A 25,034-nucleotide genomic window follows, 5' to 3' on the forward strand; every position below is an offset into this window, starting at 1 on the left:
TGACTGCTCTCAATTTAATGGTTTTCTTCAAGTCATGTGAGGTACGGACGGAATGTGAGTAGATAGCAAAATTGTTAGCTGTCCATTAAAAACTAATATTGCCTAAGTATTTTATTTTTAATGGTTTTTATAAGCCAGACTTTTAAAATCAAATGAGTATCTATACTAAGTACAACTTAGTAAGAACGAAGTACTAGTTTTTTATAAGCCAGACTTTTAAAATCAAATGAGTAACTATACTAAGTACAACTTAGTAAGTACTAAGTACTTAGTGGTACTGCACTAAGTACCACTAAGTATTTAGTACAAGTACAACTAAGTACAACTAAGACATGATCCCTTTACCAAGATACTTCAACATTGGTGTTCATTAATGTTTGAATTTCTGCTTTCAATTCTTTAGATATAAACCAGAAGTGGAACTGCTAAGTCATATGGTAATTCTGTGTTTAACTTTTTGAGGAGCTGCCAAACTGTTTTCTGTAGTGCTTGTACCATTGACAGTCTCACCAGCAATACTTAAGCGTTCCAGTGTCTCCACATCCTCACCAATGCCTGTTATCATCCTCTTTTCTGCGGACTGTTGGTCAAATGTAGCCTAATGAGAAAACATTAAATTTAGCATATTTCTCTTATGGAATTGAAGGTTTCTGTCATGGAAAAAATAGATGTTTGTTACTTCATGGCCATGTCTAAGGTCCACTACTGGGCATCAGAACAGATTCTGAAATTAGAACCCATTGTATGCTTATCCTTTCGTGTTTCTGCTGGGTGAGCTTCTCCAAATCTTCGAGTCTCATTTCTCCTCTTTGTCAAATGGGATTCTTGTGCCGGAATGGTTGAAGTAAATCTCATATATCTTCACCATTCATTAATAATGTGTAAAGGTTATGGCTGCTATTGTAGCACTTATCCATAAAAATACAGGAAGGTATTTTAAATGTGGTTAAATATGTGATTAGGTTAAAATGTGATTAGGTGGTTAAAGGATTTCTTGTCTTGATGCTTTGGCCTGTTGGGTAGATCAGTCTTGCCACCCTGAGCCTTCATATCAGTTACCCTTAATCAATAGTTCCCTCTCTCTACATGGGCTCTACCTACAGCCTTACCCATTTAGGTGGGAAGGTGTATTAGTCTGTTCTCATGCTGCTAATGAAGACATACCCAAGACTGGGTAATTTATAAAGTAAAAGAGGTTTAATGGACTCACAGTTCCACATGGCTGGGGAGGCCTTACAATCATGGCAGAAGGCAAAGGAGCAAAGTCACATTTTACATGGTGGCAGGCAAGAGAGTGTGTGCAGGGGAAATCCCCTTTTTAAAACCATCCGATCTCGTGACTTATTCACTATCTCCAGAACAGCATGGGAAAGACTGTTCAGTACTTCATGATTCAGTGACCTCCCACAGGGTCCCTCTCATGACACATGGGGATTATGGGAGCTACAATTCAAGATGAGATTTGGGTGGGAACACAGCCAAACCATATCAGAAGGATAGAAGAGAAAAGGCCCTTGTTTATTAACATGAGAGTTATGCTCAGTGATGATTTTTATATTGAGAATTCATCAATAAGTTTTCGTCATATTATGAATAATTATTGAAGCCTATTTTGGATAAAACAGCTTATTTATTCATTCTTTATTAGGAGTCTGAAGTCGGTTTCTGGTCCTGACCCTGGAGAGGTCTGGGTTTTGTATTATACATACGCCCAGGCTCCTGCGGTATCTTTCCGCAGGCATCCTGCAGCATTCCTGGCCCACTGCAGGACTTGACTGGCCACTGAACTTGACTTGTAGCCATACATTGATTATTCTCCTGGGATGGAAGGCATCGTTCTATTCTAGAACCCCATGGTTTTGGAGAAATGATGTTTTTCTGGCAATGCCCCAAGGAACCAAATTTCTTTCTGCCAAACAAACAAACAACAAACACCAAAATAAATCATTCCTGGTCCTGTGACTCAAATTCTAAAGGGTCCCTGCCATCGAGCTTTGAGAAATGACAACACTTGATCTAAATTTCACCACTTACACCTGGGAAGCTTAAGTTGTTTCCATCATCTTGGACACGTTGTCCCATGGCACCAGTAGTGAAGTCCAGGCAGTAACATTTGTCATTCTGAGTTACACTCTGGCCAGCTTGACGTGTGACACATCCCAATAAACGTTGCTAAAGTAACATAAATCATTATTCTGTACCAGTCAAACATCTGGGGTCCCTATACTGATGTGTCTGTTAAATTATATTCATGTGAGTGGGAACTCTATAGAGAAAGAGACTCTATTCCGGCCCCTAGCTCAGTGATTTCCACATAGTACACCTTCAGTGAGCATCTAGGAAGTGGCTCCAGAGAACAAAAATACTGAAAAGATTGTTCCTGGGTCCTCTCTAACTTAGGGCTCTCTGTCATCAGATGTAGACAAGTGCTGTCTGTCATGTGGTCCTAGCAACCAACTATGTCGTAATATCCCAGGCTGTTACTCCTGTGACTGTATTCAAGGTCACCAGTTCTGCAGTGGCACCAATTGTCAAGTTACAAGTAAGTTTCAATACCTGAGGCGAAGCCTAGCTCCTGCTCTATTCTTAGCAGTAATAGATAAAAGTGATATAGATGATTCATGTGAAAGTCTAGTAGAGAAACGACTATTCTTTCCATAAGGAAGCTGCTGTTATAACATTCCTTGTTCTGTTTGAGGGTCAGTTGCTATTAAATGTCTTTAAAATGACGTCATCTATAAGCTATAGAACTAGGTGCTCCAGAGACCCAATCAATATAATCTCACCTTCTCCTGTGTTTCTTTACCACTGGGACAGTTAATTACATTCAGCTACTGTGTATGAAGCATGGAGAGGACTTCGGTTGAGGTGGGAGAGGAACTGACTCTGAAATCAAGTAAGGCAATAAAGTTCCAAAGATGAGTTTTAGGGTGTTGGGGTTCAGAGGAAGGAGGGGGAACTAAGGTGATCAACTAGCTTTCTTCTGCATACACAGTCCAGACTTTAGGGATAAGTAGATTTTGTCATAGGAGATGGGAAAACACCTTTAGTTAAAGGAAAAAGTGTGAAGTAAAGCTTCAAAGTAATGTGTCACTACTTTTCTTCTACTTCTAGTACAGCTGATAATGTTAAAATTCTTACAGCAGCAGATTGAAAGCTTGGTGTCTTGGATCAACAAACAGGCATCTGTGAGATTCTTGTACCTTTAAATTCAAGGCCAAGGTTGATTGCATATGATCCTGAGAGAAGCATGTATGTACTTCTCGGTGGATGAAGTCTTAAATGTGTTTGTCCTTGGGAAGTTGAACTCTATTCTCCTCTATCCAAGTATATTTCTTGGTAGGAAGAGCCTTACCTTCTTCAGGCCACATAACCGTAGTCTAAGAAGCATATGTATTTATCCGGACAATCTTCTGTGACTCACCTGTCCTGAGGCATAAATATATATATAATTTTGATTTGAGACTTTTACAATAAATATTGTCTAAAACTGAGGTCACATTCTCTTGGATTCCTTGGTTATATTTCTGCTAAGGTCCTCCTCCTTCCTAATGGACCTCTGTATGTTGGAAACACCTTAGCACATCTCTGGCCATTATTCCTTTTGTCCTATTTCCCTCACTGTAGTATGTGAAATTAGAAAATGTAGAAAAGTTGTGCTGTCTGCTATCCAGGCCTGTTTATAGATGGCAGGGTTTCTGACAAGCCATCAGCATGTAGTTTTCAGCTCATCTTGACGTCGAGTGTGCCAGTGTCAGTGTTGTTTTTCCTTGAGCATGTTAATCTTGTCTTCATATTGAAAATTGAGGCTAGAAAATACAGATGAAATTTCTAGTGAAAAATGGGAAGCTTCCAAAATTCTGTTTCAGAACTAGAGTGCATGCCTTTAAGAACCAGTGTAGCATTGCTCAGGGAACATTCTGTGACCCTGAGCTTTCAACCTTGAATCTGTGCAGTGCCAAGGCTAAATTTATAACTCCAGAGGAAGGGGCACGTTCTCTGCAGGTGGCAGAGCCCAACAAAGGGGTCAAACCAAATATGGCCAGCCCCATCTTAATAATTTCCAATAATTTCTAAGTCACTTCTCCTTTCCTGGGTAGGAGTAACTTCATGGATGTGGGAGTATACAGAAGTGTAATTTTATGGAAGTTCCTCCATATGCAAGTGTGAGGAAATAGTAAAGAAATTCTCCCACTCTAACACCCAGTATGTAGGAAGAATTTTATAGCACATCAAGACCCGGGGGTATCAGCATCCTCATTCTGCTACTCCAGCCCCGCTTTCATGCTCTGCCTGTTTGTCAACATCCCTGGTAGTTAAATTTGAGTTCTTCCTATAATACCTAGTGATGTGCTGGAAAATGTTTAATAATCAGCTCTCTGGGAAAAAAACGTGTGCACATATATACCCACATTGTTTATAATTAAGCTTACTGATATAAAGGATATGTAACACAATGTACAAATAAGAAAATACACAATATTATTTTCTTTGCTTTTTGTTTTGTTTTCTTTCTTTCTTTTTTCTTTTTTTTTTTTTTTGAGATGGAGTTTCACTCCTGTCACCCAGGCTGGAGTGCAATGGCGCAATCTCAACTCACTGCAACCTCCACCTCCAAAATCCAAGCAATTCTCCTGCCTCAGCCTCCTGAGTAGCTGGCATTACAGACACACACCACCATGCCCAGCCAATTTTTGTATTTTTGTAGAGATGGGGTTTCACCATGTTGGCCAGGCTTGTCTCGAACTCCTGGCCTCAGGTGATCTGCCCGCCTTGGCCTCCCAAAGTGCTGGGATTACAGGCATGAGCCACCATGCCCGGCCTGTTTTGTTTTCCTTTTGAGACAGGATCTGAGTCTGTTGCCCAGGCTAGAGTGCAGTGGCACAATCATAGCTCACTGCAGCCTTGACCTCCTGGGCTCAAGCAATCCTCCCACCTTAGCCTCCCGAGTAGCTGGGACCACAGGCACCTGCCACCATGCCTGGCTAATTTTTAAATTTTTTGTAGAGATGAGGCCTCACTGTATTGCCCAGTCTCATCTCCACATCCTAGGCTCAAGCAATTCTCCTGCCTCAACCTCCCAAAGTACTGGGTTTACAGGTGTGAGCCACTACACCTGGCCATTATATTTGTTATTACAAATTTAATATAGCTAACTGATTTTCACAGACTGCTTTCTTATTTGGATTCTTAGATCAGAAGCCAATCTATGGTTACAATTCAAGATTTAACAGAAGCGATGAATAAGTGCTTGATTACTATCTGATTAGGCGATGCATGAAGTCAGTGTGTGAATGTTCTTGACATGAATGTTTTTTGATGATTTTACTTCCATAAACAAGTGAGATGAAAGTGAAGCAATGAAGACTTGTGGGAATTAGTCCATCAGTGACATAAATGACTTCTTTGCTGAACTGGATAATAGATTTCAAATACTATGGAGATATTTCCTAAGTTTTTTATGGTATTTAAAATTTAATGGTTATAGACACAATACACATATATTTAGTCTGCCTCATTAATACTTCACCACTTCCTTTAAGTCTAGACTAGGGACTGGCCAACTTTTTCTCCAAAAGGCCAGATAGTAAATATTTTAGGTTTGGTGGATTCTCTGCCATTGTTTCACAGAATTAGCCATTGATAACATGTGAGTGAATGGCCATAGCTTTACTCTGCTAAAACTTTACAAAACAGGCATTAGGCTGAGTTTGGCTCAAGGGCCATTGTTTGCCAGTTCCTGGTCTAGAAATCAAAATGAAAAAAAAAAAACAAAAAAAAAAACAAATGAAATTCCCATTTGTAGTGTTTGCCAATTATCAGGGTGCAAATACTCCCACGATGCCAGATTTCAAGCTACCAATGTAACATCATTAAACATACAATTGGGAAGGAATGTGCAGTAGCAAACCTTTACATGGCATTTCCATCATATGCACACAAAAGACACAATTAAATGGTACCCATGCTTTCCCCCATCATAGGTGATTGTTCAGTATCAGTTAATAAGAACTTGACTCTTTCTTAGGGTTGCAAAATTTGAGTCTTCTTCTTTTTTCTTTTTTTTGAGATGGAGTCTCACTCTATCGCCCATGCTGGAGTGCAGTGGCGTGATCTTGGCTCACTGCAGTCTCCGCCTCCTGGGTTCAAGTGATTATCCTGCCTCAGCCTCCTGAGTAGCTGGGACTATAGGCACCCGCCACCATGCCCAGCTAATTTTTGTATTTTTAGTAGAGATGGGGTTTCACCATGTTGGCCAGGATGGTCTCGATCTCTTGACCTTGTGTTCTGCCCACCTCGGCCTCCCAAAATGCTGAGATTACAGGCGTGAGCCACCACGCCCAGGTAGTCTGAGTCTTCTAAGAAATAGAAATAGAACACACTCTTTAAACAAATCCTGGAGCAACGGGATTAGAGGAGCCTACGAGTCCTACCTGGTGACTATGGACAAAGCCGCTCTTGTGCTGTGGAACAAGAGGACGCAGCAGCCTCCTCGGTGTTGAAAGAGCCATGTATAAAGAAAATGATCATCTTGGCAGAGAACCAGGGGGTGGCCAGCTAGCCTTCCTCTATGGGGTTATTCTTTGAGATCCACTTTACCTGACTCTTTTCAGTGTGTTTTTCTAGGATAAAATCCTGGGCATCTTTATGTTTGCACTGGCAAGTGGTCCCAACCCACAATTCTTCAGGCCTTCTCTCTAAGTTGTCTATGTTCTGGACATTTCCCAATGGCTAAATTTAGTAGGCTGGAAAGGAAAAAACTCCTTGCCCAAATTCACTGTGAGTTGATGATAGGCTAACGTACCACACTTAACCTAAGGATCTAGGCTTTGAGTCACTTGCACATTTTCTTCCTGTGAGATAGAAAAAGGTATGTACACAGCCATGACGTGATTTTCTGAACGAGGAGGACAGTAGGGGCACATGCCCATTGCTGGAACCTACTGGACTGACTTGCTGAAGCAGCTGTTTGCTTTGGATCCCGGGGTTGAAGGAGCAGCCGCAACCACCACTCCTTCTCCTCCCGCTCCTCCTCCGCCACATCTGCTTTGCATCCATCCTCTGTTGCCTGTGGGAATGGGGAGGAACGTGTTTCTTGGGAGCACCTCCATGATGGCACATGCACCTGTCAGGATGGCTCAGATAAAGAGTGATCCTCCCAGTCCTGCCACAAACCAGGTCTGCCACCGTCTTCTCTTCTCAGGCTTCTGTCCAGGCACGCTGACTCAGCTTTGAGTGCTTGGTATGAATTTCCTTAGTGTTTACTATGATCATACTAACTGTCCCTAGACAAATTCATGTGGATGAAAGCCATCGCATGTCAGAATACTGAATCTGTGAGTGTTTATCACAATTAAGTTAAGTGTTTTACCAGGTATAATTTGAGGGGCAAAGAGAACTCACAATGCAGCCCTGAATGAGTCAGAGTTCCCCTCAGTTTTTCTTAAGCCATCCAACGTCTGAACTCCTAGGCTTCTAAAACCATCCTTATCCATGAAGAAAGAATCTCCAGTCATTCAGTATCTAGTTGAGTAAAAGGAATTAAATTGAAGAGCAATCTAATTTGGGGAAAACATTTGGGTTCCATAACTCTGATAATGTATTTGCAAGAAGTTTGCAGAAGACCTTTAAGAAACCTAATAACTCAGTATGCTTTTCAGGGGGGTGGTGGGAATATTCCACAGGTAGTAACAGGTGCTCAAAAGACCATGGAGGATGTGGCCATATTTGTATCCCAGACCCTGAAGGACAGATTCTTAGATGTCCCAGGGAGTCTTATGAGGCTGATGGAAACTCATGCACTGGAGCTCTTGTCTGCTTGGCACCATCACATCCTGTAAGGATGCTCAGACGTGCATTTCCACGGGGCAAGTTTATGATGGTCCTGCTGACTGTCTGGATGCGTCTGGTAACACGGGCTGGAGTAATTTATTCATCACCACGCATGACTTATTTTTACTAATATCTAATTCTGCAATATTCCTCAAGTTTTCATCCTATAAATTATTACCTTATTGTCACTGTGGGTTCTTTAAACTGAACAATACGAAATATCTAACTATCAGCAACAGATATAGACTTTGAGGACTCCAGAAAATTCGTGTGCTCTCTGATTCTATTTAATTAAATTAATTAATTTATTTTTTGAGACAGGGTCTCACTCTTTGGCTCAGGTTGGAGTGCAGTGGTGCAGTCTTTGCTCACCACAACCTCCATCTCCTGAGTTCAAGTGATTCTCCTGCCTCAGCCTCCAGAGCAGCTGGGATTACAGGCACGTGCCACCACACCCGGCTAATTTTTGTATTTTTAGTAGTGACGGGGTTTCACCATGTTGGCCAGGAAGGTCTTGAACTCCTGACCTCAAAAGTGATCTGCCTGCCTTGGCTTCCCGAAGTTCTGGGATTAGAGAAATGAGCCACTGTGCCCGGCCTTGATTCTATTTTAGAACAGACAATAGGATATTGAGCTCCAAAAGGCTAGACTATTTGTGTGTTGTCTCAGAGAACATGCTTTCGATCTAGATTTGAGTCAGTCAATTTAAATAGATCACGTTGTGACGATAGCCAGGGGTGAAGGAGGTTGGACAAACTATATGACCTGCCTTGGTGTTCCCCCTTTTAAAAGTGGAAACAGCACTTTCTGCCTTGTAGGGTTGTTAGGGAACCAAAGAATGTGGAGAAAGCTGTCCTGTTACAACTTGATACTGTCATGTTCGTACTCGAATACTAGCTGCAGCTGGTTACAGAAATATCCTGCCAAGGCAAATCGCTTGAACCAGGGAGTCGGAGGTTTCAATGAGCTGACATTGCGCCACTGCACTCCAGCCTGCTTGGTGACAGAGCGAGACTCCGTCTCAAAAACAAACAAACAAACAAAAAAGAAATACCCTGTCAAATAGGGTCTTCATGGAAAGGTGTTGTCACGGGCAGTCAGTTGAGCAACTGTAATATCCAATTCTTCTGTAACCACCCTCCTCTAATTCTACAGCTCCAGCTCCAATGGTATCTAAGATTTATAAGCTATAGAATAGAAGAGACAGGCCGGGCGCGGTGGCTCACGTCTGTAATCCCAGCACTTTGGGAGGCCGAGGCGGGCGGATCACGAGGTCAGGAGATCCAGACCATCCTGGCTAACACAGTGAAACCCCGTCTCTACTAAAAATACAAAAAATTAGCCGGGCGAGGTGGCTGGCGCCTGTGGTCCCAGCTACTCTGGAGGCTGAGGCAGGAGAATGGCGTGAACCTCGGTGGGGCGGAGCCTGCAGTGCGCCGAGATCGCACCACTGCACTCCAGCCTGGGCGACAGCGAGACACTGTCTCAAAAAAAAAAAAAAAAGAATAGAAGAGACAGTGAGCTCAGTATTGAATCTGGTCACAACTAGTAAAGAAAAAGATTTGGAACGGGAATCTTATAGTCAGTAGTTCTCATTGACTTCACAATTTAAATTCTCTTCTTCCTAAAACTTCACTAGCTAGAAGACCAAGCAGTTATGACCCCTAGTCGCATCATCTTAAATAGGAAAAGAAAATGAATTTTGACTTCCAGAGTTGAATCTAGACACTAGCAAATGAAGGTGCTTTTGTTGAAGACCCTGTGTTGCTGTCTCCCGATGGGGGGTCATTGAGTGGGGGAATTTGTTACCTTCACCACTTGGTTTTAAAACTAAACCAGAAATCTGATGTACTTCCACTTTCTTTTTCATTCCTGATGGCCTAGGCCAAAGAATTGGCTCTGCTCCTTAATAATTAGGTCACTCTGAGTTTTACATAAAGCTTTGAGTGGGTAGAGGGGAAGGGTAGCAGGTGTATAAAGTTAGGCTGGCTTCCTCTGGATATACCCTGCCACAGAGGTCCCCCAGCTGCACAGGAGTGGAAATAGCCCTGTGATACCAGCTTAAGGCAGAGGCAGGATGTAGTTTTATTGCTAATACTGCTGTCTTCCTACCCAGTCATTTTGCCTTTAGCGTTCACGAGGGGGAGTAATTCTTGTGCCAATACTAATAAAGAATATGGTGAAATCACTTAAACAGCTTTAATTTTTGGATTTCTCTTTTGTTAGAAGCACCCTGTTGGCTACTTCCTGCCTTATGTGTGCACCTTCTACCACTTCCACCAGATCCGTTTCCATATCTGCAACTTGTAGATTTGCTGAACCTACAATTTACTTGGACTCAAAATATTAAAATAATTCCAGATACACCTACTTACATTGGAAAATATTTCTAGTCCATTTACTCACCACTTTGATCTACCACATGAATCCTTATAGAATATAACTTTGGTTAAAACTATGCATATGGCCATTTAAAAATAGATTGGTATGATAAATAGACTGCAGTGGTCCTGAAACGAAACATTTTAAGTGTCTTAAGTTATAAGTTTTAAAAATATATATGAACTTTTGATTGTTTTTCTGTTTGACCAAAAGTAATGGTAGTGATAATGATTTCATAAATTCAAACTTATCTAGTTAAGCTTACTAGAATTCTTGTTCTGAAATGGTTCTTTTTTTTTTTTTTTTTTTTTTTTTTTTTTTTTTTTTTTTTGAGACAGTATCTTGCTCTATTGCCCAGACTGGAGTGCAGTGGGGTGATCTCAGCTCACTGCAACCTCTGCCTCCTGGGTTAAAGCAATTCTCCTGCCTCAGCCTCCTGAGTAGCTGGGATTACAGGCACATACCACCACGTCTGGCTAATTTTTTTGTATTTTTAGTAGAAATGGGGTTTCACCATGTTGGCCAGGCTGGTCTCTAACTCCTGACCTCAAGTGATCTGCCTGCCTCAGCCACCCAAAGTGCTGGAATTATAGGCATGAACCACTGCACCTGGCCTGAAATGGTTCTTAACTAACAAATACGTATGCCTATATATCCACACCTCACTACTTGTGTTTGTACGTACCTTGTCCATCACTTAAGTCCATCACTGCCTCTGTGGCTGCTGTACAGAGCAAGCATCATTAAGTTGCCCCAGAGGCTCAGCTGTATCTCAGAGAAACCATGTCAGCCTCACAGAACTCTCAACTTGTCATGCACAGAATGAATCTTACTATCTTCTCCCAAGAACCAAGCTCACTGATAATTTTGCTGTAGGTAAATCTCTCCCTATGCACAAAATGCATAAAATGACATGAAAGAATCAGGCTCAAAAGCATGTACAAATGATGTACTACAGGATGACCACTTTCTCTGGACAGGTTTAAGTTAGTGCCTTGGCCTCCTTTCGACCTTAAGCCTTCCACCAGCCTTTCAGGGCTTATGTTCCAGCTAGCTCAGCTGACTTCCCCAGGCTCTGTGAGAAATGTTACCCTCAGCCCCACTCTTCTGCTCTGCAGGTCTCATTTCCTACTTGGATCCAAGAAACACCTGCCATTTCCTCTTCCTGGGAAGGTTGCTGACTATATGCAGCCACATCCCTGTATAACAGATATGTACCCTCTTCCCCTTGCTCCATCCTGGCTTATTTATACTACACCTTTTTTTTTTCTATCTTTGGTCTCCTATGAATGTATGCCTAGGTGTTACCCTACCAGAACCTAGTTTAATATATCCTGTTATGCTTTCTCCATTCAAGAATTTAGAAAACACATCCAAATGTCTGTTTTATCAGAAATACTTGATCTTGTAGATGGATACTCAAGATTTTATATTTAATAATTCCTAGCCATCCCTGTCCCCTAAATAGATTTTCATACATCAATTTTGTAACTGTATCTATTTGTAGAAATGTCTTGTTAGTAACTCTAAGAGTCTTCTATTGTGATCATCTCTACATTACGTGTTGGTTTCTCACTTAATTTCTCTACACCCAATAGATGGAGCAGTGAGCCTGTGGCAGATGTAAAATCGGAATTTCCTTCTAGAAACTCAACTTCTGTAATATAGTAATAGGTTTGAGTTTTCTTCTGGAAAAACAAGACGCTTTAGAGGAGTTAATTGGTTCGTGCATTAAGCTGAAAGAGCTCCACACAACGCTTGACTTTTTGTGTCTCTAGCAATTAAGAGTTAGATTAAGCACTTTAGATTCATTCTCTTTAGGAAGCAAGTGGGTGATGGTCATGGATGGTGAGGGGGAAGTACGAAGTTTCTACTATTTTAACTACCGAGGAATACCGATGGAATTCAGAGAAACCAGGAACTAGAATATAGAGTTTGTTGGGTTCAGACTAATAATTAGCTTTTGTTTGTTTTTGTTATGTTTTGTTTTTGAGACAGGGTTTCACTTGGTTCAGCTCAGGATGGAGTACAGTGGTGCAGTCATGACTGTCTGCAGCTTTGACCTCCTGGGCTCAGGCAATCCTTGAGTAGTTTGCCCTCAAATTGCCCCTCAGCCTCTTGAGTAGTTGGGACTACAGGTGTGAGCCACCACACCCAGCTAATTTAAAGGATATGAACAGACAATTCTCAAAAAAAGGCATATATGTGGTCAATAAACACATGAAAAATAGCTCAGCTTCACTGATCATTAGAGAAATGCAAATCAAAACCACAATGAGATACCATCTCATGCCAGTCAGAATGGTGATGATTAAAAAGTCAAGAAACAAAGCTGGGTACTGTGGCTCACACCTGTAATCCCAGCACTTTGGGAGACCGAGGCGGGTGGATCACCTGAGGTCAAGAGTTCGAGGCTGGCCTGGCCAACATGGTGAAACTCCATCTCTACTTAAAAAATACAAAAATTAGCCAGGTGTGGTGGCAGGTGCCTATAATCCCAGCTACTCAGGAGGCTGAGGCAGGAGAATTGCTTGAACCTGGGAGGCAGAGGTTGCAGTGAGCTGAGAAGCGGCCACTGCACTACAGCCTGGGTGACAGAGTGAGACTCTGTCTCAAAAAAAAAAAAAAAAAAAAGTCCAAGAAACAACAGATGCTGGTGAAGTTGCATAGAAATAGGAACACCTTCACACTGTTGGTGGGAATGTAAATTAGTTCAACCATTGTGGAAGACAGTATGGTGATTCCTCAGAAATTTAGAACTGGAAATACCATTTGACCCAGCAATTCCATTACTGGGTGTATACCCAAAGGAATATAAATCATTCTATTTTAAAGATACATAGACATGTATGTTCATTGCAGCACTATTCACAATAGCAAAGACATGGAATCAACCCAAAGCCCATGATAGGCTGGATAAAGAAAATGTGGTACATATACAACACGGAATACTATGCAGGCATAAAGAGGAATGAGATCATGTCCTTTGCAGGGACATGGATGAAGCTGGAAGCCATTATTTTCAGCAAACTAACACAGGAACAGAAAACCAAGTACCACATATTCTCACTCATAAGTGGGAGCTGAACAACGAGAACACCTGGACACAGGGAGGGGAACACTCCCTGGGATGTGTTGCAGGAGGATGGTGGGAGGAGAGCATTAGGGAAAAGAGCTAATGCATCCTGGGCTTAATACCTAGGTGATGGGTTGATTTGTGCAGCAAACCACCATGGCACACGTTTACCTATGTAACAAACCTGCACATCTTGCACATGTACCCTGGAACTTACAAAAAATTATTATTAAAAAAATATTACAGTCAGCTTCCTCAGGCTCCACTGTTCAAATTTTATTTCTCTCCTCTCAGCCTCCTTTAATTTTTAACTGTCACCCTCAGAATAAAGTTAGAGAGTCCCTTTGAAAATATCTAATTCATTCTTCCCAGTTTTGCGGATGAGGAAACAGAAGAAGCCCAGCAAGGGCAAGGCTTACCTCTTGGGAGACTGGTATCATCAAAGTTCTAGAAAAATTGCAGTGACCTTGTCTAGCCTCCCTCAGCCCGGTGGTGAGAGGCAGCTCTTTGGGAGCCACTGTGAACAGCAAACATGGTGGTGGGGGAAAAGCGTCAGTGGCCTCAGGCTCCATGTCACTTTCTCTATGCAAAACAATGGAGAGGCATTTGGTACCTGTGAAAGGCATCTCCTGCCCTCCCAGGCTCTCAACCCAGATTATTGGTCATGTTGCTTTACAAGAAAGGCTGCTGGCTCACCATGTCAGAGCCTCGGTATAACTTGGGCCACTAGTAGGACAAGAGTTAAATGGGTTCAATCAAGTCTTAAGCCATTCTCTCCACATGCCACTGAAGAATCAAGTCCCCTTGTCAGCACTGTCCCCCCTGCTAAGCTCTGTCTATATTTTCCTTGATTTGAACAAATGAAACCTCATTTTCGTGTTCAGTCCTGCTTAGTGGAGGATTATTCACACATGAAGTTGCTTATTTTTTGCTTACATGGTGGCTCATGCCTGTAATCCCAGCATTTTGGGAGGCTGAGGCAGGTGGATCTCCTGATCTTAGGAGTTCGAGACTAGTCTGGGCAACATGAAGAAACCCCCTCTCTACAAAAAACGCAAAAAATTAGCCAGGCATGGTGGTGTGTGCCTGTGGTCCCAGCCACTTGGGAGGCTGAGGTGGGAGATTAAAGCTGCAGTGAGCCAAGATCATGCCACTGCACTCCAGCCTGGGTGACAGAGGGAGACCCTGTCAAAAAAAAAAAAAAAAAAGGAAAGAAAAAGAAATTGCTTATTTTTGATTCTGGAAATGTTACCCCCCCAAAATCAGGGTTTGTTGGTCCGATGAATAACAAACCATGCTCCTTGAGAACACAGGTATATGATCAATAGGAGTTTTATTACTTGGCACAAGGAAGAAGGGCACTGGGATTATTCTCCAAAGCAGTGTTTCCCAGAGGGAAAGTGACAGGAGGGTTTTAAGGGGTAATGGAGAGAGGAGGGGGTGTGTCGCATGCAGAGGAGGGGTCCCAGTGGCACCACTGCAGTGAGTCCTCATGCCAGCACATAGGTCGCATGTGGTTGCTGGTGAAGCTGCTGCTCCCCCGGGGTGGAGTATAGAATGGCCATGAGGAAAGTTCACCGAGTTCATCTAAAAGTTGCTGGGGCCTGTCAGGAGCTGCCTTTAACCTGCTGGGTGACCACGCAGGGTCTAGGAAGAAACAGACTGCAGGGCACGAGGCTGCAAACAGGCTGATTGCTCAAGTTGCTCAAGTTGATTAAATTCCTAGAATCCCCAGAGACCCTCCCTGTCTGCTTACAGAAATATTCTAGAAGACAGGGTGAATTTCCTCCAGATGGTATTCTCTCTGAAAGAATCTGTTAGCCTGGCAAAGACTAGATGACAAGATTGACTCAGGGTTACTCCGTTGTAACACCAGCTGCTTCTTGGCCTTACCACCCGATTCTAGAAAGAGAAGCAAAACTAGCTGGTAGTGAGACTGCAACGCCCACCTGTTTTCACATTTTCTCTAGTGGAAACTTGAAGTTGTTCCTTCTGCCTAAAAGGCTCCTCTCTCTCTCCTTTCAGTTATCTGCCCAAGTACCTCCTTCTTCTTGACCACTTTTCCTAAAATATCACCTTTGGCCAGGTGTGGGAGCTTTCACCTCTAATTCCAGCACTTTGGGAGGCCAAGGTGAGAGGATCACTTGAGCTCAGGAGTTCAAGACCAGCCTGGGTGACATAGTGAGATTCTGTTAAAAAAAAAAAAAAAATTAGCTGGGTGATGATGTGATGCATATCTGTGGTCCCAGCTACTTGGAAGGCTGAGGCTGGAGGATCCATTGAGGTTGGGAAGGTGAGGCTGCAGTGAGCCCTGATCATGTCACTGGACTTCAGCCTGGGTGACAGAGTGAGCCCTGTCTCCAAAAAAACAAAACAAAAACAAAAAACACCTTTCTTCCTCCATCCCATGCTTTCTGGCTTAATCTTTTTCATTTTATTTGTACATGATGATCACTGGAGAGTATTGAAGTTCCACACAGAGTGGGCCTGGATGGTATTGTTTTCCGTGGTGCCCACAAATATGCTGGCAAAATGTCAGATGTGCAAAAACATACTGCGTGAACGATCTACACAATGGAGGGGAGGATGGTTGCCAAAGCACCCTGACAGCACCTCCCACAGCCTCCACTGTGGAGAACCAGCTGTATGCTCAAAGCCACACCCCTCCTTGGTGAGGGCATGTGTCCAGATAAGAGCCAGACTGGCAAACAGGTAGAGCAGGGGTGCGTTAAAGCGGTTTCTGCCCTACCTTCACAGATCTCACCATCCTCCTAGCATCACTTGAGTAATCTAGAAAAGACTTCATCCATTCAATGGGGACTCATACTTCCTTTGGGGATTGGGAGGATTAAACATGAGTCTGGTCAGAAGGGCTTGTTGCAAGATAGAAGTGCTTTGAGTGTGTTCTCTGTGGTGCAGTTGCTGGGCTGGTCAGTGGTAAGTTTAGGACAAGTTTAGGATAAATTCTTGCCCACAGCAGCAACTCCTGAGACTTGCTGTGGCAGAGAATGACCCGCAGGGCAAACGTGGATCCCAGACTGATGCAGGAGTCTCTTTCCATGCTGTCCTGAACCTTTTTTTTTTTTTTTTTTTTTTTTTTTTGAGACGGAGTCTTGCTATGTCACCCAGGCTGGAGTGCAGTGGCGCCATCTCGGCTCACTGCAAGCTCCGCCTCCCGGATTCACGCCATTCTCCTGCCTCAGCCTCCCGAGTAGCTGGGACTACAGGCGCCCGCCACCACGCCCAGCTAATTTTTTGTATTTTTAGTAGAGACGGGGTTTCACTGTGTTAGCCAGGATCGTCTTGATTTCCTGACCTTGTGATCTGCCCACCTCGGCCTCCCAAAGTGTTGGGATTACAGGCATGAGCCACCGTGCCCGGTTTTTTGTTTTTTTTTTCTTTAAGAGACAGTCTCACTTTGTTGCCCAGGCTGGAATGCAGTGGTGTGCTTTTAGTTCACTACTGCCTTGAACCCCAGGGCTCAAGTGATCCTGCTGCCTCAGCCTCCTAAGTAGCTAGGACTCTAGGCATGTTGTCACTATGCCTGACTAATTTTAAAAATTTTTTTTGTAGACAGGGGGTCTAGCTATGTTGCTCAGGCTGGTCTCGAACTCCTGGCCTCAAAGCATTCCTTCCACTTGGCCTCCCAAAGCACTGGGATTACAGGCTGTCTTGAACATTTCTATAGTGAAAAGGAGTTTGTATTTTTAAAGGAGGAGTTTTGGCTTTGTTCTCTTGATAGGGGAAAAGTAGAGTTTTAACTCTCAGCAACCGAATCCTAATCCTCAGGCAGGAAATGTTTTGCATATGAGGCAGTGGAGAATCATTGGGATGGGGAGAAAAGCAAAACACACAAAACATCAGTTTTGTGTGTTTTTGCCAAAGCTTCCCTGGAGATAGAATTATGATGCAGCCCAGACTCAGCATTTGTCAGGAGCCCAGCACCTGTATGGTGTCTGCTAGGTGCTAACTTCTCAGGTCCCTAATTGCTGCCTTCGGAGGTGTTAGTGGAAAAGAGCCCTGTTGCACTTTCTCCTTTCTGGCTCTGTACCCTTGAGCAAGTCCCCAAGCTCATCTCGGTAGCAGGCACTCAAAGGTCTGAATATGAGCCACCAGTTGGGATTGAAATTCGAGTGAGACATTCCCAGCGAAAGCCTTGCAGCTCTAAGTGTGGTCCCTGAGCCGGCAGCATTGGCATCTCCTGGGAGCCAGTTAGGAAATCATTTCAGGACCTCACTCCAGATGTACTGAATCAGAATCTGCATTTGAAAGAGATTTCAAAGTGATACAGCCTACACCTTAAAGCCTGGCTTCAGAAAGAGAGAAACAAGTCATGCCAGTACCAAATGGCAAGGGAAGTGGATCTCTATCATCCCTTCCACTCTAACAGGCAGCATGTGCTATTGTTAGTCCCATCATAGCTATTATCAGTGCTTGCTGAACTGAATGAATGTTCCTACCTCTGAACGGCAGGTTTTAAAGATGAGATTCAGTTCAGTTAAAGGCACCCTTCAATCAACCACTTGGAGTTGAAGCCAGCCCTACTGGAGACCCAGTCCCCTTCATGGAACACATAGCTGCCTTCCTGTGATTCTAAGCACCGCTGCTACAAAGGAAAAGATTTCCAGTCTCACCTCAAGTGGAAACTGGTGCTTCTCGTTTTCTCGACAATAGACTTGGCTTTGCACAGAAACGGCATGAACCTGAAAACAAAGCAATCAAGGACTTAAGTGGGGCCCGTTGGCTTTTTTTAGTAACTTTATGCTAAGAGGTACAATGATTTGAGTGCTAGATTTCAGACACAAGTGCCGAGGCAGCCAGGAAATTGTTAGTAATGAATGTTTAAACTCCCAAAGGTTGTACTGAAGACAAAAGAGCTTTTGTGGATATACTGAAACTATTGTTTTAAAATTTTATTTATAAATAAAAGATATATATATACATATGTGCTTTAATGTGATTAACAGCTTCCATTTTGTACAAAATGTTAAACCTAGAGTCCTCTGCGTCCTGGATGAGGTGTCCAAAGGGTGGAATAATACAGCATTAGGACCCTCATTCTCCTCCTGGCTTCTGGAGGAGAAACGCTCGCGTGCCCTCGACTTTCACAGCAAAAATAAGTGAGAGAAAAGATAAATCCCATTTATGCAATGATATGTAGCTATGAGTTAATCACGTTACTTCATTCCATGAAATCCATTAAGCTGCTGGCATTTGCATGGCTCTAAGTTTACTTTAAGAGGCTCATTCAAACATGGTCAGGAATATATTGGCCTCTTGAGAGTTTGCATGGCAAGGAGTTATACGGCAGGAAAAAGAAAAAAAACCCAATAATTATATTGATGCAAGATTCATCAGTGTTTTAGAATATTGTCGTTTCAACATGTGAAATTGTTTGAGCACTGTTGATTTCAACACTGTCCCTGGTCCACGTGAGGCAAATGCCACTCTTTCCATATATTCTTCAGCAAAAAAATATGAAAAGCCTGTCACTCCCTAAGAGGACCCTGATCCCTCTGGAGAGGAAAACTAAACTCTTTAAGAAGAAAACCAAACCCAACCTGAACTAATCATCCAAGGAGTCCTGTTTGGTCCCACGAAAGGAAGATTTCCATCCACACCAGTGAGGGGCAAGTGTCCGGGTTCCAACTCGAAGCCAGGCGGGCCTGTGCGGGGGTGAGTCCTTTGCCACCCGGCGCCCCCCAGGCTCTACAGGCGTCTAGAGGTCGGAGTCGCAGGGCAGCGAGCTGTCGCAGGGGTGGGTGCTGCACGAGGGAGCGGACAGCGAGCTGTCGCAGGGGTGGGTGCTGCACGAGGGAGCGTCCTGGGACTCGGCCGCCGCCCACCCCTCCCCGTCGAGGACGTCCACCGAGTTGGTGTAGGCCTTGGGCCGCGGCCGCGGCATGGGGAAGCCGACCTTGGGCTTGCGGTGCTGGGCAGGCGGCGGTCGGTGCTGGCCGTCGCTGTAGTACTTGATGGCGGGCGCCAGCTCGGGCCACTCCACTCGGATGGTGCTGACGCTGCTGCGGCGAGGCCCGGCGGAGGGCGCCTTGCGGCGGCGGCGACAACGCTCTTCACACCAGGGCGCGAAGCTGAGCGCCAGCGAGAAGCCGCCCAGCAGCAGCAGGCAGCTGCCCAGGTAGCCCAGGACCAGGCTGTAACTGACCTGCACCGTGACCGGGCTGGCCGGAGCGGGCAGGACGTCGCGGTCCCCCAAGAAGTGGTTGTACCAGGACACCGGGATGAGGCTGAGGAGGCCAGCGACGAAGAGCACGACGCCCGAGAGCCCTGCCAGCACGAAGTTGGGCTGGTCCTGCCAGCAGCGCACGCCCAGCGACGCCAGCAGCAGCCCCAGGACCGTGGCGGCCAGCGAGGTGACCATGAGTGCCCGCGCCACCAGCACGGGCTGGGCTTCGAAGTAGCCCCACTCGTCCGTCTGGCCGCACTCGCGCTCGCTGCTGCTTTGCTCGCGACACATGTCCCACAGGCCCTGGTACAACTTCACGTCCACTGGCTGGTTCAGGAAGCCCTTCACCAGCCGCCAGCCGGGCGCCAGGGTGCTGGTCAGGTTGAGCAGCAGCCCGCAGGGCGCGAACACCATGCCCAGCGTCATGACCACCGGCGTCCGCATCCCGGCCCGCCGCGCCGACGGCGCCCCTGCAGCCTGCCTGCCTTCTCCGCTGTCGCCTTTTCCGCCGTCGTCTTCTCCCTGCCGTGCCCCGGGCTCCGGGGACGCGAAGTCAGCGCGGGCGCCTGGGGCTCCGGGTCGAGCTCCTGCGTCCTGATGGCTCCAGGGACGCTCTTTGTCTCCTGCGCGGGGACCCTCCCCACTTAGGCTAGTTCCCTCCTCGCGTCCCGGCCGCTCCGCCCTCCTACTGGCCCTAATCGAAACCAGCCCGCGGGCGGGTCTGACCGAAACCGCGGGTCCGGGCGCGGGCGCCCAGGGGCGGCCGCCGTGGCCAAACCCGGCCCGGGAGGGAGGGACCCCAGGTGCGCGCAGGAAGCGGCGGGGCCACCTCGCCCGCGGCAGGCGAGATGGGGATCCGAGCGGCGGCGGGGACACCGCACCTTGCAGCCGGGCGGCTGGGCCACGCCTGACCTGGACTGCTCTGGGCCGGAGCAAAGGTCGCCCCGCCCCTGGCTCCTCGCGCCGCCCCGCGGGGCCAGGCGGGCGGTGGGCGGGGAGGGAAAGAGGCGGCGCTGGCGGGACGCGGTGACTGCGCAGCTTCCCTGCTGCTGTGCGGATCTCGTTCCTAGAATTTTTTTCCGGTCCCTGCCCGTCGACCCTTCGTTTATAGCTAGCTTCGCCCTCTACTCCCAGAGGGTTCCCGATGGCCCCCAGGTTTGCTCTGCAACTTGCAGCCACTCGCAGAGAAGTGGGCGGTGCCGAGCGCTCCCGGGGGTTTGGAGGTGCGCTGGGTGAGTGTGCAGAAGCCCACCCAGTCCAGGAGCGTGTCCCAGAACGTTGCACCTGATTATTTCCTTAATAAAGTCTCCACACTCTGGATTAAATTCGTCTGTAAGGAATCCGTGCCAGTGTATTGCTGGGCAGAAGGGTTACACGAGGGTTTTACTTTCCTTTTTCAGCCTTGTGAGACTTTCAACCGGATTAGAAAGAGGGACGAGTGTTCCTGGATGTCCTGCTTAGCGTTTTCTGCAGGTTTATTTAATTTTACAGTGTCCTGTGGTCTTTCCTCCTCTGTAGGTTATTTTACAACTGTATAAATTATAGAAAGCCTGTAGTATTGCAGATGACTTTTGTCAACATCAAGGCTAATGAGTTTGTCCCAGTGGAATGATTATTGTCCAGTGGATACTGACCAGTATGGCATTGATTTGTAAATTCATTTTAGCATTCCTGTTTGCCTGTATATGTGTGTCCTTTTGTTCTTTGCTTTTTTTTCCTTTCTCTTTTATTTGTTTGTTTATTTATTTATTTTAAACAGGGTTGGGGAGTTTCACTGTGTTGCCCAGGCTCGTTGCAAACTCCTGGGCTCAGGTGAGTCTCCCGCCTCAGCCTCTGGAGTAGATAGGACTGCAGGCAAGTGGCTAGCTTCTTTGGTTTTAACATCATACTGGTTTCCTTATTCAATAATGAGTTAAATAACATCTTTCACACATGTTCATTTTATATTTGTGTGAAACTCATGATGTTCACATTTTTCCTAAAAATTATCCTTTAATAACACTTTTTTGTATTTGCTATTATTTTTACAGTGAAAATGTATTACCTTTATAATTGTTTAAAATTAAAACTATTTCTAAAATTCAAGTTAATTTAGCATTGGTTTGAAACAATTTTGAATATTCCAGAATGGACAACACTAGGAATGACAGTGACTGCTTTTTTAAAAAGAATATTTTTAAATTAAGAAAAAAAAACCTGTGGTAACATATATGTAACATACAGTTGACCATTGTAAGCATCTTTAAGTGTACAGCTCATTGGCATTACGTATTCACGTTGTTGTGATACCCTCACCACCATCCACCCCTGGGATGTTTTCCTCTTCCCATACTGACACTGTACCCCCTAAACACTAACTCCCCTTTCCTCCCTCCCCCGCAGGCCCTGGTGATCACCATTCTACTTTTTTCTCTTTATAAATTTAACTACTTTAGGTACCTCATATAACTGGAATCGGACAGTATTTATCCTTTCGTGACTGGCTTATTTCACTGAGCATAATGTCCTCCAGGTTCATCCATATTGTAGCATGTGTCAGAATGTCCTTCCCTTTGAAGGTTGAATGATATTCCATTGTACATAAATACCACATTTTGTTTATCCAGTCATCCATCCAAGGACAGTTAGATTGCTTTTACCTTTTGGCTATTGTGAATAATACTGTTGCATGACTCATGAAATAGTGATATATGCATCACTTTTAATTTTTTTAATTAAAAAAATTTTTTTGGGGATGGAGTCTTGCTCTGCTGCCCAGCCTAGAGTGGCGATGGTGAAATCTCGGCCCACTGCAACCTCCGATTCCCAGGTTCCAGCAAGCAGTTCTCCTGCCTCAGCCTCCCTAGTAGCTGGGATTATAGGCACCCACCACCACATCCAGATAATTTTTGTATTTTTAGTAGAGACGGGAGTTTCCCTTGTTGCCCAGGCTGGTCTGGAACTCCTGACCTCAAGTCATCTGCCAACCTTGGCTTCCCAAAGTGCTGGGATTACAGGTGTGAGCCACCGTGCCTGGCCTATGAATCATTTAAAATTTGTCTTGTTTCCTTGACTGTGTGGTGATTGACTATCTAAAGCAGGAATCAATTTGCCATCCCTCATAAATATCAAAGGTATCATGTGCGACACTGCCACTTCATAAATGCTTCATGTGATTTGAATCCTCTTCCAAAATAGTTTCGTTTTTGCTTAGATCTCTGTGGAATGACTGAAGCCCAGGTGTTATTTACCTGTGGGAAGGAAGGGAATTCTGAGTGTCCTACCTCCTAAATCTGTCTTTCATCTTTCCACGTCTCTTTCTTCTCTTCTGCTTCTTCCCAGTACAGGCCATTCTCCCATCTTTCTCCTTAAGTTGCTAACTGGTCTCCTGCACCGGGCTTTGTGGCTCCCTTTTTATTAGCCACACCACCCTTACAGCTGGCCTGCATTAACCCTTTACAAGACCATTCCCAGTCCCACCCAGCCCTGCATTCCAGCCCCGTCTCTCCGTCCCTTCCCCCTCATCTCCTCACATTATAACCCAAAGAAACTGTATTTTCCCCCACATTTTCCCCAAGCGTTGTGTGCCCTTTTGCTTCTAGACCTTTGCAAATGCCCTTCTCTTTTCCTAGTGCCCTGCCTATCACTTCCCCACTCCAGTGCATCCTTAGATCTTTGCGTAAGTGCCATTTTCTCTGGGACGGTTTCCTCATCCCCTAGATTGAGTTAATTTTTCCTTTCATGTACTTCCATGACCCCCCCTTCTATCACAGCACTTACCACCGTCCCTTAGTCCTTGGATCATCTTGTTTTCTAGCTGGTCTGGGAGTTCTCTGAGGGCAGGGACCACATAGATCTTGTTCTGTCCTGTCCTCCAAACACATCTTGGTGCCTAGGCCACTGCAGCCACTCAACAAATCAATTTTATGTCTGTCTGCCCTGTGTTCTTCCACATAGTACCTACAGAATTTTCCAACAAATGACCATCTGGCCAAAACAGATTGTGACATACATCTCAGTAAGCAGGTTGATTTGTTTGAATGTTTCTTTTTCCTTAGCATAGAAAACAATCTATCCCATACGGGTATGGGATCGCTCCAGATATTTATGACAAATAAGCGTAGGCCTGTGGGGGTCACTTTCTGCGGAAATAGAGATAAAAGTGACCGTGTTAAGCATAGCATCTGGGGATAGAGCTGATCTCTCTTCCCTGGCCTTCTGAGTTCATCTGAAGTCTGAGGGAGAAATAAAGCATGAGTCACTGTGTGTCAGGAATGAATGAATGATTGCTGAGATTAGGACCCGGCTGTGTAAGCGGATACCCAGGTTCTACCACAGATTTCCTTTCTGAAGAAGGGTCCGGTGGTAATGCAAGAATCTGTTGACTATGCTGCAGGTTTTGAAATGAATAGTGAGCCCCCAGCAATGAATTCTGAAGGGACTGATGCTGAGTCCCCTGTTTGCCTGCACGCTAGGCCCCTGCTACCACCTCGCACAAAGGTGCAACCTTCTGCAACAGCTTCATCTTGGAGAGTCACATTAGCAAATTTGGCCAGGACAGAGGGTCCACTAGATCATCAGTCCCCAAACTCTTTGACGCCAGGGACAGGTTTCATGGAAGGTAATTTTTCCATGGGGTTGTGGGGGTAAAGATGGTTTCGGGATGAAACTGTTCCACCTCGGATGATCAGGCAACCTAGATCCCTCGCATGTGCGGGTTACAATGGGGTTCACACTCCCCTGAGAATCTAATACCACCACTGATCTGACAGGAGGTGGAGCTCAGGCAGTAATGCTCGCTGGCCGGCGGCTCGCCTCCTACTGTGCGGCGCAGTTCTTAACAGGCCACAGACTGGTACTGGTTGGTGGCCCAGGGGTTGGGGACCCCTGCACTAGATCACTTTTGCCATGATAAGATATCCTCAGATTCCCTCTGCCAGGTCTTTATTTTACTTTCTCCAAAGGCTATTTTCTCTTTTTCTTCCTGGAACTCTGAACACCCTTTCCTGTGTTTGCTAAGCGATAAGACAATTTTGTTTACAATGTTGTACTGTGAGAATTGTGAATAGGAGTGAGAAATGAACTCCACTGATGACCATCCTATGGTAAATCGACTTCAGTGGGTTATAGAATAAAAATTAAACTGTGAAAAAACTTAAACTGCCGGGCGCGGTGGCTCACGCTTGTAATCCCAGCACTTTGGGAGGCCGAGGCAGGCGGATCACGAGATCAGGAGATCGAGACCACGGTGAAACCCCGTCTCTACTAAAAATACAAAAAAAAAAAAAAAAAAAAAATTAGCCGGGCGTGGTGGCGGGCGCCCGTAGTCCCAGCTACTTGGTGAGGCTGAGGCAGGAGAATGGCGTGAACCCGGGAGGCGGAGCTTGCAGTGAGCCGAGATTGCGCCACTGCACTCCAGCCTGGGCGACAGAGCGAGACTCCATCTCAAAAAAAAAAAAAAAAAAGAAAAAAGTTAAACTATGGTCTTTATTTTTAAATAGGATTAAAACAGCCTAAATTGAACAGAGCCCCTTCAGTATTGTGTTAGTTTTTCTTGTTGGCCAGTAGTCCAACAGC

General features: G+C 45.1%; 1 protein-coding gene across 1 annotated transcript; it reads right to left on the bottom strand.

Moving 5' to 3' along the window:
* Nucleotides 1-19,010: 19,010 nt before the first annotated feature.
* CLDN23 (claudin 23) lies at nt 19,011-19,922 on the bottom strand. The gene has a single exon (XM_030810218.1). It carries the CDS (start codon nt 19,920-19,922, stop codon nt 19,011-19,013), a length of 912 nt encoding a protein of 303 aa, XP_030666078.1.
* Nucleotides 19,923-25,034: the final 5,112 nt, after the last annotated feature.

The sequence above is a fragment of the Nomascus leucogenys genome, chromosome 4 (genome assembly GCF_006542625.1).
Source record: "Nomascus leucogenys isolate Asia chromosome 4, Asia_NLE_v1, whole genome shotgun sequence".
NCBI lineage: Eukaryota > Metazoa > Chordata > Mammalia > Primates > Hylobatidae > Nomascus > Nomascus leucogenys.